Source organism: Oryza glaberrima, chromosome 3, assembly GCF_000147395.1.
Source record: "Oryza glaberrima chromosome 3, OglaRS2, whole genome shotgun sequence".
NCBI lineage: Eukaryota > Viridiplantae > Streptophyta > Magnoliopsida > Poales > Poaceae > Oryza > Oryza glaberrima.
Genome location: NC_068328.1, coordinates 10,720,667 through 10,736,954, shown reverse-complemented (window position 1 = coordinate 10,736,954; position 16,288 = coordinate 10,720,667). Strand labels below are relative to the sequence as shown.

The 16,288-nt window shown below is 38.7% G+C and overlaps 1 protein-coding gene across 3 annotated transcripts; it reads right to left on the bottom strand.

Moving 5' to 3' along the window:
• Positions 1-3,490: 3,490 nt before the first annotated feature.
• Positions 3,491-12,927, bottom strand: LOC127768878 (pentatricopeptide repeat-containing protein At1g05750, chloroplastic-like). Of its 3 annotated transcripts, XM_052294545.1 has the most exons (4): positions 10,760-12,927; positions 10,153-10,338; positions 6,899-7,061; positions 3,491-3,831 (listed from the first exon to the last, which is right to left on the bottom strand). In XM_052294545.1, the coding sequence occupies exon 1, from the start codon at positions 12,774-12,776 to the stop codon at positions 10,830-10,832; it is 1,947 nt and encodes a 648-aa protein (XP_052150505.1). In that variant the 5' UTR covers positions 12,777-12,927; the 3' UTR covers positions 3,491-3,831; positions 6,899-7,061; positions 10,153-10,338; positions 10,760-10,829. The 3 variants fall into 3 exon arrangements, with proteins under 3 accessions (XP_052150505.1, XP_052150503.1, XP_052150504.1); XM_052294543.1 differs by lacking the exon at positions 3,491-3,831 and having other exon boundaries at positions 5,640-7,061; XM_052294544.1 differs by lacking the exon at positions 3,491-3,831 and having other exon boundaries at positions 5,640-7,061; positions 10,153-10,259.
• Positions 12,928-16,288: the final 3,361 nt, after the last annotated feature.

Sequence of the window (16,288 nt, the reverse complement as noted above, 5' to 3'; positions counted from 1 at the left end):
TCTGACGATACTGGTAGTAACCAGTAAAGAGTACCAGAGCATCACTCTTGTCTAATACTTTTTTCGTCCCAAAATATAATAATATGCTTTCAGATTATATACATTCTAAAGCTATGAATTTGACCGGGATTTACGCTGTGTTTAGATCCAAGGGTGTAAAGTTTTGGCGTGTCACATCGGATATACGGACACACATTTGAAGTATTAAACGTAATCTAATAACAAAACAAATTACAGAATCTGCCTATAAACTGCTATAAACCGCTAGACAAATTTATTAAGCCTAATTAATCCATCATTAGCAAATGTTTAATGTAGCACCACATTGTCAAATCATGGCGCAATTAGGATTAAAAGATTCGTCTCGCGATTTATACGCAATATGTGTAATTAGTTATTTTTTCATCTATATTTAATACTCTATATATGTGTCCAAACATTTGATGTGACATGGTGTAAAAATTTATCAGTGGATCCAAACAGGGTCTTATAGTGCTAAATATGTCTTAATCGAAATAGTGTAATGAAAAAAAAAGTGATTCAAATCGATTTTGATTGGAGTGAATGTGTTTAATCCGATATAGATTGATATATACGCACTCTGTCCCATAAAAAACCAACCTAGTATCAGATGTGACACATTCTAGCACTATGAATCTAGACATACATATGTTCAGGTTCATTGTACTGGCACATGTCACATCCGATCCTAGATTCGTTTTTATAGGACGGAGGGAGCACTATTCTACTCCCTCCGTTCCAAAAAAAAAAGGCAAACCCTGAGTTTCCGTGTCAATGTTTGACTGTCCGTTTTATATGAAATTTTTTTATAATTAGTATTTTCATTGTTGTTAGATGATAAAACATGATTAATACTTTATGCGTGACTTATCTTTTTAATTTTTTTCATAATTTTTTTAAATAAGACGGACGGTTAAACATTAGACACGGAAACCAGAGTTTGTCTTTTTTGGGACGGAGGGAGTACCTATTTTAGGGTGGAGCAAGTGACCACTGACCAGTTAGCCAGTTGCAGTTGCAGAGATGGTTGTCCAGCTAGACCTTGCACGTGGATAATTCTTTAACAAAATATATGGAGTGAGTTGCCCACAACTTGTGGATCGGCAATGATGGTTGGGTTGACCACGCAACAGTCTGATGCAATTGGGCTTTCATTGCATTATCACAAATTCATGGCGGCAAAATCATTGTTAGTTTTTTGGGGTTGGATCTTATCTTCGAAATGCTGTTTCTCTTGCATAAATGATTTGTCATTTCCATGCATTTGTTGATGTTACTCAACTACACTTGTATTCTCTTTTTCCCTTTAGCAATGATTGTTGTTCTGTCAATTAGACTTGTATTGTTTTCTCCTTGCATTTGTTATGTTAGTCAGTTAGACTTGTATTATTTTTTCCCTCAAGGGAGATAATGGTACGGTAGTGCCAAAGTTGTTCTGCATTTGCTCTTTGCTTCATTTAAAAATATAAAAAAAAGGAAAATGATTTTTCCATTTTTTTTAGTACTAATATGCAAGGAACTGACAGAAAAACTCTTCCGGCAGTATCTGCATAACTTGGTCATATAATGAAATCCCCTAAGTCCAATAATTAATTTAGCAGGCCCTCTATCACTTTGTCAAGGTGGATCTCATCTCACATTTCACACGGTTTAATATTAGCACTTGCAGAAAGCATGTGAGATTGTTACAAAGTCAATACAAGTGGATTATCTTCATGCAAAATTTATTTGGAATCATGCAGAGTAAATTGCTCTAGAAAATTACTGCTGCCATTACTTAGTTTCACCAATGTGCAACACGTACAGTAAATTTGGAACGTTTTTCACCTTAAATATAAGCCTCTTCAGACTGAATTTGGTACTGAATCAGATCACTAAACCAGAAATGTGTCAATCATTAACCGGCTAGCCAGCTACTTGTACGGTGAGATTTGTGCATCATAATTAACACAGGCAGGGACAGGGTTAATCAACTTGTGCAACTTGTGTTTTCCAAGAAATAATGATGAAGAAAGTATTAGCAAAAATCACAGTATTGTTTAGAAGCTTAGAAAGTGGGCACGCGCTAATCCGTCATCCATTAGCTACAAAGAACATGCCATTCTTGGCTCCTTACTCTTCCCTCCTTACCTATGCTCCTTGATATATTCAGGTACTCTCCTTAATTCGGTGAAGCAGATCAACCTCACTCTCATGTGCTCCATGCCCCCAATAATGCAGAAGTATTAGTCCCCATCATAGATTGAATTCATCACCATAGATTAAAAGAAAGAAAGAGAAATTCCATAAGGACCATCATGTATGGCTACATGCAAAGGAGGAGATTAAGGGAGCGTTCGTTCTGGTGATATAGGGTGAGAAAGGACATCGTATTCCGCACGCACGTTTCCCAAACTACTAAACGGTGTGTTTTTTGCTAAAAATTTCTATAGGAAAGTTGCTTTAAAAAATCATATTAATCCATTTTTAAAATTTTAAATAGTTAATACGTAATTAATCATACGCTAATAGCTCACCTCATTTTACGTATCTTCTCAATATTCTCAATCCCTTTCTTCTCAAACTCACCCTAATTGTCGAACGCTGTACAAGAATAAAATTTCAGAAGACGGAAGGTAATCCTTGATTGCACATGTCGAACGCAGAGGACGGAAGATCTTGATTGCACATGTATGAGAATTAATCTGCTTTGAGCAAGTTTAATAGTATAGCCAACTACTATCTCCAATTCATCTATAACCAATCTAATAGCTCATTTATACAATAGTTACATACTACATTATTAATATCTGGCCCCACCAATCATACACACATTGCGTATAGGAGTCTGTGCTACAGCTGGCTATAAATCTTTAGCCCGTTGTTCTTCTTTCTCCTTATTTATCTTCTTAAACGCAAAATCTAAATCGAGAGCGCTCTCGATTTAGTCATAACGAGCGACGCTAGCCATTGTTCAGATACGATCGGCCATTGTCCAGATATGTGTCTTGAAGAATCTTACTTTACTATAGTACTAATTGATCAAGCAAGTAGAAAAAATATTCCTACCATCTATGCTTCAAATACAATTCTCTTAAGCTACTCATCCGATCTACGATCCGATTACACCGTTGTGTTCATAACAATTAAATCTTTACAACAATATCTCATATGATTATATTTTGATAAAAAAATCACAAATTACTTTTATAATATATCTAAATTACTTTTAGATTTCACTAAGTTACTTCTTAAACATATAAAAGTAAATTCAATGAAGTTTTAAAGTAATTAACATATATTATAGAAGTTACTTTCTTTTTTTATAAGTTACTTCTATAGTATATGTAAATTACTTTTAGGCTTTGTTGAATTACTTTTATATGTCTAAGAAGTAACTTAGTGAAATCTAAAAGTAATTTAGATATATTATAAAACTAATTTATATTTTTTCATCAAAATATAATCATGTGATATCTTGTTATAAAGATTTAATTGTTACGAACACAACGGTGTAATCGGATCGTAGATCGGATGAGCAGTTTTAGAGAAAATTGTATTTGAAGTATAGATGGATAGTGTCTATCATATATGGAGTGGAGACAAACCAGCTACCACTAGCTGTGTAGTCATGTCTCTTCTTAAAATATGTTTGTAGCTGACTTATAGCCTATTATTGTACCTGCTCTTATGAGTACGGACGATTAATTCTGGTTCGTATATGAAAGATCAAGGCCGTTGGACAAAGAATCTTCCATTGACATATGTCATTCATTGTTACGTCATCCATGGGTACGTCATCCATTGGTGGGTGCGCTTGAGTTCTCACGACTGTCATGTACAAAGAGCAAGTACAAACCTTAAGAGCAGGTACAATAGCAGGCTATAAGACAACTATAAACATATTTCGAGGAGATAAAAAAGAAGATAGAAGAGTAGCGTGCTACATATTTATAGCCAGCTACAACACGAACACCAATATACATGCATGTATGATAGGTGGGACCATATATTAATTGTGTAGTATATGTTTATAGGTAACTATTGTATGAATTAGCTATAAAATTGACTATAGATAATTTAGAGCCGGTAGTTGGTTGTACTATTAAACTTGCTCTAAGATCTTATTGGAAGATGCTATTTCCTCTATCTTATTTTAAGAGTAGTTATGATTTCTGTGTCCAATGTGTTTGACTATCTGTGAGTCTGTCTTATTTGAAATTTTCTTATGATTAGTATTTTTATTGTTATTAGATGATAAAACATAAATGGTACTTTATACATGACTTATTCTTTTAATCTTTTTATGAAATTTTCAAATAAGCGGACAATCAAACTTTAGATACAGAAACCCACAACTACACTTAAAATGGGACGGAGAGAGTACATAAGAGCAGGTACAATAGCAAACTATTAGCCTGCTATAAACATATTTTAATGAGATAAAAGATGAGAGAGAATAGCAGCGGGCTACAGATCTGTAGCCAGCTGCAGCGCGGACTCCAAGACGCAATGTGTGTATGACATGTGGGACCATATATTAATAGTATAGTAAGCAACTATTTTATGAATTGGCTATTAGTTTGGCTATAGGTGAATTGGAGCTAGTAGTGGGCTATACTATTAAACTTGCTCTAAGATCATATAATGAGATGAAAGAGAGGAGGAGTCAATATCTACACAAACTCCTAGATGAGAGAAATAAGCTAATGGATTAAGTGAAAATAAATAAAGTGGTGTATTGGGATAAGTGCATTGGCGATGTGTTGTATTGTCCCAATAGTATAGCCAACTACTAGATCTAAAAATTAACACATCATGTGCAACAAATCTAATAGCCTACTCATACAATAGTTTCATATAAACATATACAACAACATTAATATCTGGCCCATCTCTAATATACACACAATCTCTTAGAGCATGTACCGTAATTGGCTATAAATTTGTAGCCCACTTTTATTCTCTCTCCTCTTATCTCTCATCCACATATGTTTATAGCTAACTTATAGCTCATTATTATACTTGCTCTAATCAACGAGTAGATAATATGAATAAAATTAAAGGACCATATATTACCGTCACTATCGATGGATGATACCCGCAGACCGGATGAATAAGGTATTGGGGTACGTTGGTACGAGGATCTACACGATACGACATCGGGGAACAAGAAGGCAAAGATATCAGGTGATAGCCCTAATCCAATTTATATGATATTGATATGGAAAACCACATAGTACAATGAGAATAGATGAATCCGGCGTTACTGGTGAGATCCTTGTCGAGATGATTCGACGAGATCTCTCGGTGAGTAGGCTTCGCGTCCTCCAGCTTGTAGACTATGGTGGGTGTGTTGGTAGTAAGATTCGATGATCTGAACCCCTCAGGGGTACGTCTTTTATACCGTGAATCTCCTTAGTCTCCAAGTAGAACTCGAAGACTACGGACCCCGCATTATATAGTAAAAGCCCAATCCTCTCCAAATAGGACTTTGACATCCGCCTATCGTGAGGACGTTTTCCATAGTATCTTGTAGATTTCCTTATCGTATACGGAAACACATCGTATACATGAAGGTATACCGTATTCGTATATTCCGTAAGTCATAGGATTGGAGATATGCCTTATCCGTAACCATGGCAATCACCTCTACTATAAAACTTGCTCTAAGTAGGGTATTTGACTCTCCACGAGGACCATCTATTGGTTGGTAGTACATCATGAATTAGGAGTATTTGCAAGTGGTGCTTACAAACTCCGTGATCTAAAACGGCAATTTTTTCAGCCCCCTTATCATCTTTTATTGTTCTTCCTCTAATGTTCCAATGTATGTGTAGCTCATCTTCCTCGAGTTCAGGCAAATTATCTTTTTATTTTTTTTTTGGGGGATGGCACGGAGGCCTTCATACTTTGCTTGTGTTAGCGTGCTTCCTTTAGTTATTGGTTTATGTTGTAGTTAGTTATGTATTTAGTTTGGGAATATACAAAATGGGTAGCTCTGTTTTATTTGTATATTATATGAAGTTAATTGATATTTTAAGTCTATTTTTATTCTAAAAAGCTATTTAGGAATTTCTAATTTAGGTCATTAGCAGATTGACATGATTTCAGATCCTTGATTTAACAAAACAAAAGTATTTTTTAATGACAAAAATACTAATGTAATATTTATTATTATCCACGCATATTGGTTAGTTATAATTCCGAGATCTGAAGGCTCGCCTTCTAAAATCATGTACATTTAAGAAAATGGATAACTTTGGAATTCATATACAAATAGAATTTATCTTTTTTATTCTAAATTTAGTCATTGTTTTTGGGGTGCATTTTCGTTCATTTTTAAAATTATTTTAAATATGGTTAACCAAGATATTTTTTAGAATTTGCATGGAAACCAAATTCTAGTCTTATTTTTGTTTTTAATCCAAATTTTAGTTATTCCTTACTTGTACTTGATATTTAATCTTAGTTTAATACCATTAATCAGGCAACGATAAGATCGGTAGTCTACTTTGTCTACATTGCTGCAAAATAAAACTAGAATTAATAAATAAACTATTTAGTGTGTAACTGTAGCTGATAATCTACCATCATTCTAAACCATTAATTTGGGGATTCTTCTAGATATCATAGTTCAAGACAAGAATTATTTCCTAGAACAGTTCTATTTATATTCCATTTCATGCCACACATGACCTTCAAAAGTTTTAGCTAGCTACAAATGAAGTATGCGTACTTTATTTAGGAGGAGAATCGTAATACAATCATTTCCATTTTTCAACATCGTTTCATTCACCGCTGAAGTTAACTATTGTCAGGAAAGAACAGGAAAAATGTGAACAAACAGAACATTATGCAAAGTTGCAAAGCTGGCAGCTGGGATAGTACTTCATACCTCAAAGCTCTTTTTAGCCCATCTATTGACATCACTTTTACTGGTTTTAATGGATTGGACCATTCTAGGGCAGGATTGACCATGTGAACGATGCTTGGATTTCACTAATGCACTTGCATGCCCTTAGCTCTACACTCTGCCAGTAGATTACTTCTGAGGATTTCTGCCAATAGGAAATAAGCGAAATGCATCATGCGACATGTTTATCCATTTTGATTTGCAAAATGATGGAAACTACAATGTCCTTACAGATGAATGAAAATATTCAATACAGAGGTCCATAACTACATCTATGAAAACCAAGCACGTGGCAGGCGCATACAATTTTGGGTTCAGATATCACGCACAAGAAATGTTTTTTTTTTTGGGTAGGTGTAAGGACTTAGCTATCTAATATATGATTAAAAAAGGGGCCAAGTTGTCATGTATTCAGGAGTAAAAGAAAACAATGGAATAATGGAAATGAAAACATATGCATATAAGCTTGCGCTTGATATGGGGAACAATCCCTGCAAATATGGGCTGCATATCAAAAGGTGAAAGAAAGCTGATTGGTGAAAGGACAGTGAGGGGGGACTATAAGACTATCATAAACCTCAGAGGTCTATAAGGCCCACGAACCCACAGTTGCAAAGATAAAATGATTATAGTTTCACATTCAATAGGATATGGATTTCTAAATAATTTAATTTTAATAATCTGCAGATTTCACTATCCTTCTTAAGATAACAGATGGAAAAGATAAGACCAAAAGAGGGACCAAAAGGTAGCTTTTATCTATAATAGAATAGTTGAAATACTTGAGCTGCATTTGACAGGTAAATATATGGTGGAAACCGCAACTTAGGTGAAAACTCATGTAAACCCTGACCAAACAGTTGTCTAAATTCACCCCAAAAAAATCATACATGTAGATGAGATTATTTTACACAACCATGTAAAAGATCTTTTCCAAACTCAGGGTTTACACTAGTTTTCACCTAAATTGGGTTTGCACCCGCATATTTACCCGCATTTGACATAGTGAAAATGCTCCATACAGCATAGCATTGCTCTTAGAATATCTGTAAACATGCTGCAGTTTTTGCAGGACAATGCGTTACATAGGGGATGTCTGCTCATTTTTGTTTCTGGGTATGAGTCATTTACTGACCTAAACCCACTAGACTTTCTCATTTGAGAAAGTTGGAACTATAGAAAATTGGCAACCCATTCTAGGAAGCAATAACAGATTGGTCAATTTAATTGTCCCATTTCCAGAACTGTATAATTTGGCAGGCTAACCTTTCAGCTTTCATCAAAGCCTTCTCAACAATGATTTTTTTTCCTTTTTGAAATTATTTTGGCATTTGAGTTGATAAATCCCCAACTGCTCCAACAGAAATAGACTAATATGCAATGAGGTTTTCAGAAGAGTAAATTTCACAAAACTACATGTATTTTGACCAAATTATCACAAAACTACAGATTTAAGGTGTTGCATCACAAAACCACAGATTTAACACCAAATTTATCATAAAACTGCAGATTTAAGGTTAAATATCACAAAAATGTGTATTTAATATTGAAGTTATCACAAAACTACAACTTTTGGAGTTTAAATCCCTAGCAACATTGTTATGGTGAAGCTATAAACATTACTGCTTTGTGACTAAATTGTTTCTAAACCTGTAGTTTTGTGATAATTTAGTTACTAAACACGTAGTTTCGTGACACTTCATCTTAAATGTTTAGTTTTGTGATAAATTTGGTGTTAAATGTGTAGTTTTGTGATACACCGAGTTATATCTGTAGTTTTGTGATAATTTGGTCATAGTATCTGTAGTTTTGTGAAATTTACTCTTTACAAAATAAACAAACTCGAACTGTGTATAGCTGTGACCTACATTCAAAAGAAGTATCCTGGAGGATTGAGAAGATATTTTGCCAATCAGAGAATCCGACAGCGTATAACACCCGGAGCAAAAATCGTCTGCTCCATATTCGCTTGATGACATGGCTTTGTAGTTTTGCATGAAGAGTTTCACCTTTCATTTATTTTGATGTGCAATGAGTTGCAGACAACTTGTGGATCAGCAAAGATGATCCGGTTGATCATGCAACATTTTGATGCAATCGAGCTTTCATTGCATTATCACAAATTCACAACAGCAACAAAACCATTATTAGTCTTTTGGGGGATGGATTCATCTTTGAAATGTTGTTTCTCTTGCACAAATGATTATCATTTCCATGCATTTTCTATGTTAGTCAATTAGACTTGTATTCTTTTTTTCCCTTTAGCTATGATTATCGTTCTGTCAATTAAACCTGTATTATTTCTCCATGCATTTGTTATGTTAGTCAAAAGTCAATAAGACTTTGAATTCTTTTTTCCCCTCAAGGGAGATAATGTATGGTGGTGCCAAAGTTGTTCTGCATTTGATCTCTACTTCATTTTAAAATATAAAATAGGGAGGAGTGTTCCATATTTTTCTAGTCATATGCAAGGAACTGACAGAAAAACTCTTCCAGTAGTATTTGCCCGTGCAGTTTTAAGATAGGCCAGTCACTTTCACTTTGTCATATAATGAAATCCCCAATAATTAATTTAGCAGGTCATCTATCACTTTGTCAAGGTGGATCTCATCTCACATTTCACACCGTAAATTCTTCTTTGTTAGAAAGTCAATACAAAATGATTATCTTCTTGCAAAATTTGTTTGGAATTACTTAGTTTCGTCAATATGCACAACAGTAAATTTTGAGTGTTGTTCACCTTAAATATAAGCCTCTTTAGACTTGAATTTAATACTGAATAAGATTGCTGAACCAGAAATGTGTCAATCATGCTTAACCAGCTAGCTAGCTGCCTGTACGGCTGCAACTTGTACATCATAAATTCATAATAATTAACATGGACATATTTTGTAACAAACAAATGCCTTAGAAACAAAACAACAGAATTGACCTACATTCCTCTTTTCTCTATGGAAAAAAAAAAACATCTACAGATCTTCTCTTTATTGTTTTCCAGTGCAATAAGTGTGATAACATGTTGTCCCAACTTCAAAACTTCCAACGACAAAGCTAAACATACCAATAAAGGTTGCAAGCTTATTGCACCCCTTAAGATCCCACCCTAAATAGATGATGGGTGATGGATGACACAGAGTTCATGACAATTATTCGAGGGCATAATTAAATATTGGAAGTTGATTTAAACAAGTTATCTAAGAAATGTTGATGAAGAAAGTTTTTTGCAAAAATCGTACCGTTTAGGAGCTTGGGTAGTCTGCCTGCGCTAATCTGTCATCTGCTAACTATAAATAACAGGCCATCCTTGCTTCCTTATTCTTCCCTCCTCCCTTCACCAAGCTCCCTGATATATTCATATAAACAGACAGTTACTCTCCTTAATTTGGTGAAGTAGACCACCCTCACTCTCACGTGCTCCATGCCTTCAATAATGCAGAAGTATTAGTCCCCATCATAGATTGAATTCACCATAGATTACAAATTAATAAATAAATAATACATAAGCACCATTATGCATGGCTAAATGCAAAAAAGGAGCCATGACCATGTAGTGGGTGGCTACTTATTCATGGTGCCAGATGGATGGATGTTACCTTTGCAGAAATGAGGAGGGAGCGACTGAGGTTATATCTGACTTCAGGTGAATGATCAAAAGATGAATGTTGTGAAAATTAATGGCAGACAAAAACTTTTAGCTTATGTGAAAAATATACATTATCTAAAAACATGTGAAAAAATAGACAGAAGAAAGATTATTTGAATGACAAGCTACCAAAGCAACTCATAAGATAGCTAGAACACTAGTTCTGCTGATAAGTAAGGAATTAAGGATCGGCTCAGTACCTTATGAAACTTGAGTCAAACCACTCTAAGCACTGTATTCTGATTTCAAGTACCATCATATGATATATTCTCACAAAGGTAGTGATGATTCAACCACACTAGAACCAGGAATTTTTGGGACATGCCATTGTTTCATGGAGCCCCTTAGGTCCTTTACATGTTGCCACATTCCTTCTGAAGCATATATGTTAGATAGCATAGTGTGGAACCCGTCATGGTGAGGATCTAGATTGACAAGCTTCCTCCCCACCCTTTCTCCAACCTCATTATCACCATGTTTCCAGCAGGAACCAAGCAAAGCACCCCACGCTGGAACATCTGGTGACATGGGCATGCTCTCAATCAGATTCTCTGCCTCTTTGACATATCCAGCACGTCCAAGAAGATCCACCATGCATCCATAATGTCTGATGTTTGGGATAATGTGATACTTGTGCTGCATCAACTTGAAGAAATGTTGGCCCTCCTCAACTAGGCCAGCATGTCTGCAAGCACTCAAAACTCCAGTGAAAGTTATCTCATTTGGAGTGGCAGTGCTAGATGATTCCATCTCCGAAAACATGTCAAGGGACTTCGTCACCAGACCATTCATGGCCAGCCCCACAATGACAGCATTCCAGCAAGGTGTTCCTCTTTCTTCCATTGTATCGAAGACTTCTAATGCAGATTCTAAGCACCCACACTTCATGTACATGTCAATGAGGCTAGTCCCAAGTATGACTGTGATGGTATATTGGTGTTCCCTTATGTACTCATGCATTGACTTGCCTTGCTCGAGAGAAGACATATTAGTACATGCAGAGATGACGCTTACAAGCGTAACCTCATCTGGCTTGATTCCTTGGGCTTGCATGTTGTTGAAAATAGTGAGTGCCTCTGAGGACTGGTCATTTTGCACACAACCAGATATCATTGTAGTCCAAGAAACATTATCTTTGTCAGGCATTACAGTGAACAATTCCTTTGCATCCTTGACAGAGCCATTCTTAAGATAGCCAGCTATCATCGAGTTCCAAGAGAACTGGTCCAAACACTGGCCACTGTCAAACAATCTTCGTGCCGCAACAACATTCAGAAAACTTGAGTACATGTGGATCAATGCGTTCTGGACGTTCAACCTCGAGCCAAGGCCAGCTCTGAAAGCCAGCCCATGACACATCTCCCCATTCCGAGTTACCTCCAACCGTGCACAGGCAGCGACAACACAGACCATGACTGCCTCATCCACAGGCCACCCCTCCCCACGCATATCTGAGAACAAAGCCAACGCCTCTGCAAACTTGCCATTCCGCTGAAAGCAAGAAATCATCGCAGTCCACGTGAAAACATCCTTGCGCTCCACCCCATCAAACACCTTCCTCGCCTCGTCCACCATTCCTCTCCTCCCAAACAGCGACACCATCGAACTCACCGCCGCAGCACCCCGTTCAGGCATCCGTGCAAACACCCCAACCGCCTGGTCCACATCCTCAGCCTGCACGTACGCGGCCAGGATCGTGTTCCAAGAAACGGCGTCCCAAACAGGACCCGCGTCGAACACCTTGCGCGCGTCGCCGAGGCACCCACACGCGGAGTACATACTCATCAGCGCGTTCGCGAGGTACAGGTTGCGCCCGAACCCGTGCCTGACGGCGTGGCAGTGCACCTGGCGGCCTTCTTCGATGGCCCTCCTGGTGGCGCAGGCGGCGGCGAGGATGGTATGGGTGTAGCAGTCGGGCGCCGCGGACATGGACGCGTAGAGCGGGAGGCACAGGTGCGGCAGCCCATGCTCGCGGGCCGCCTTGAGGACCATGTTGCAGGAGAAGGCGTTGGGGCGGTGGACGACGTGGAGGAGGCGGAGCGAGTGGTGGAACGGGAGCGGGAGGAGGCGGGTGGAGGTGGTGAAGAGGATGAGGCGGCTGGCGGCGAAGGCGTCGGCGAGGAGACCGGACGCGACGAACTGGGCGTGGATCTGGAGGAGGTGGCGCGCCGAGCTGCACCGCGCGAGGTGCGCGTCCAGGAGGGTCACCGTGAGCATGGAGCCCCGCCGCCGCCGCCGCGGGAAGCCGGTGAGCGGTTGGGACGAGAGCCCGCGGGGCGCAGACGAAGGCAATTTTCTCGGGCTTTCGTACGGTTTTGGGTTCGTTTAACCCGAACAATGGGCCTTGTTGGGCTACTGGCTGCTGAACGCAAGAAGAGCTTTCCATCGTGGAATAAGTTCTTTTTTTTATGGTGGAATAAGTTCATATTAGGTCCCTTATCTTGACGCCGAGTTCAAGTTACATTCTTGTACCGCGATACCAATTGTAGCACGTCTCTTAACTTGCAAAACAGTGTATTCGAGGTTTATAATACCCGATTTTGACTGACGTGTCCAATAGACCCCACATGTCAACAACCACCTCTTCTTCCTCCTCTATCCTCCCTCTTCCCTCTCTTCCCATCTCTCACATTCTCACCAAGCCTTCGACCGGCAGCCGACGGAAAACACCAAGCCGTCTGATAGATAGAGACGTAGCGAACTAGGGGGCAAAGCTACTACGTTTTCTAGGACCCTATGCAAACTCGAAACAATAGTCCCTTAGACTAGATATTTCCTTTTAGTTATAAGACACATTATAATCCATTAATCCCCTAACGTGACATTGCAATATGGTCTTAATATCGATAAATAGCGTTGATGCTTCATTGAAAAAAATTGAAAAAAACTGAAGACAGCAAAATAAGAGTAGTATTCATACCTCAAATAACCATTAAACTCCAACAACTTTATTGACAATGCTTCAAAAAGAGAAAACGGCTAATATCCAATATGTGATTAAAAAAGAACTTCTGGAATTTCTTTAGAGTAAATTGCACATTGGTCTAGTTATATTTACCAAAGTTCTAGTTTGGACCATCCTATAGACAATGTTTTCACTTTAGGCTAGGTCTTACAGCAAAAAATTTCAGTTTGGACCGGTGGCTCACTTGTCAGCGAGATTAGGAGATAAATGGGCAAGCTGGGAGCCTCCTCTCTCCTTCCAACTCTGGAGCACAGCTTCTCCATCGTTTGCTATGCCCTGCCCCTAATTCAACTGGATATGTCAATCACACGTGAAACGAGCTTCATGTCAATCCCATGCTAGAGCTGGGGAAGAAGAACAAGCACTTGTCCCCTAATGTTGTTTCATTGACCTTGATTTTGCCACCGTCAGCTTCATGGCCATGGCCGTTGTCCCCAACTCTAACGCTTTTCCTTCCAATAACCACTCCGCCACTCACTTTGCCGGCGCGCTTAATCTCTATCCTCTAGCCAATCTCGTCAGCCCCTTGAGCTACTGGACAGCAAGGGAAAACAACAACAGAGCAGTGCCTGCTGCATCGCCCTTCTCCTTGGCTAACCCCCATCGTGTCCCCTTGCGCTCAACTCCTGACCAGCGACAGAAGTGGCGGCGGCGAGGTTGCGCATGCCCTTGTGGGAGGGAGAAGATGTCTGGTCATCCAGATGGGCTCAAATCCTGGAGCCTAGCCCAAAGTGCAACTCTTGGCAAATATATATGGTGTTAGTGAAAATTTTGACCTAACCCTAGCCCAATGTAAAACATTGGTAAGAAAAGGTAGACCATTGTGAAATTTACTCATTTCTTTATTCAAAATCATTAAGAACAATATTGTGCTCAATATTGTCCAAAATATTCTTTTCACTACAACACATCACAATTATCATCATCATCTAACGGATTAAAATCTTACAACTGCAATTAGAAAGGAAAATAGAAGGCAAGAACACTAAAAATCTTGACCTAAAAGCCCGATAGGATGTATCATCTTAACCAGATACTCCCTCTGGTTCTATAATAATTGATGTTTTGGACAAGATTGAGGTCAAACTTTTATAACTTTAACCATGAATAAGTTTAAAAATATTTAGTTTAAAGAAACTAGAATAACGTATATAGATTTCTCTTTCAAAGGACTATAATAAAAGTAAGCATACATTTATTTATTATATATATATTATAATAGAAAAATAAGGTCAAACATATATTTTATAAACTGTGTCGTTCTCCAAAACGTCAATTAAAATGAAATCAGAGGGAGTAGGATATATCATCTTCTATGATTATTTATAAATTGAGAAATAAAATCTACTGCTAGTATGTAAATGTACCTATGCACATAGTCTTCAATCAAGGCTGCCGCTACTTTGCTTCCTGCGCTCTTTGGCCTGGCCGGCTGGGTGCCACACTGCTGCCTGCTACGAGCGTACGGGCCAGGCAAGAGTAGAAGAGAGAACTGAGATGAATTGTTGATCAAAGGAAGAGACACATTTACTGTTGTCTGTCGAAAAGGAGTCGTCGGCGATGACGGCGAGTTGCTCCCGCTCGACGCCTTTGGCCTCGGGATGAGACGACTGGAATGGGATAGGTCATCAAGAAGTCCATACATCAGTTGATTGAAGGCACACTGCTCAGCTATTTACTCTTGACCTACATTACATTAGGATAGGCCCCATTCACTCTGGGTCCTAGTCGGTCGCACAACTTGCCTAGACCTAGAGCTGGCCCTGTAAGGAGGCGACAAGTGGTGGGAAAAAGGACAGTCACCGACTTGGAGAGGGGTGGCGATCGATGGGATGAGGCCACGGTAGATTAGAAAGGGCAACGACCGCTGCAAACTGAAAGGGTCGTAAGTGGTATTATTCCTCATCTTCCTATCTTTCCTATCTGTCACTAGGCCTCCGAGCAATAATGAGAGGGTAATGAGAGGTGGGGAAAAGGGTGGCCGCCAACGGGCTACTTGTTTCGCATGGCGTGACGGAGATGCAACTTGTGGATGGCATCGCGGAGGGGATGGTTGGGGACGAGCTCGTGGCGAGGTAGCTTTGGGTTGGTCATTGGCAGCATGTTGCGCCTACCGCACATCAACTCCCTAATCACCTCCGTCTCATAGGAAGAACTTGTCACTGGTGATCCCTACCCCTATGAGCATCTTCGAAGACTGGGCGTCGCCTACCACTGAAAGCACAAAAACCGTTAAATCCTGAAAAAATCACTCTCATGGAGAGTCGAACCCAGGACCTAAGGTGCTACTGAGACTCTTTTAATCACTTGGCTACATGCCCTTTATTCTCTTTTACGTGGATTCACACTTTTCTAACTAATTTTCACGAAAATCATTTTAAATTTCTGTACTTTAAAAGGTTTGTTTTGTGTGGGTATGACTTTTGAGGTTTTTCTTTTTTTTTTCTTTTGGAGAAGAGTGGCATACACATGCTCATGCCTAGTATATTATTGCTAAGAAGCACTAATTAAGTTTCATTATCAACAATTGATCAATTATATAAATTGTATCCACGAATACAAGTTCAAAGGAATATTCACACAAGTCATTTTCTCTCTTTTTTACTATCACCATCAGGTTACCATCATGCTACCTCTATCCAAAAATAAATCTAGTTGTGTAGTTTAAATTTTAATTATACAGCTACTTATTTTGACATGGAGGGAAAATACTTGTTTGGCACTGCATCACCACAAATAGACGAAGGTCCCGTTCTAAAGCTCA

What these genes read in the sequence shown, in the direction of transcription:
- LOC127768878 (XM_052294545.1), bottom strand. Translation starts at nt 12,776, where the DNA reads ATGCTCACGGTGACCCTCCTGGACGCGCACCTCGCGCGGTGCAGCTCG.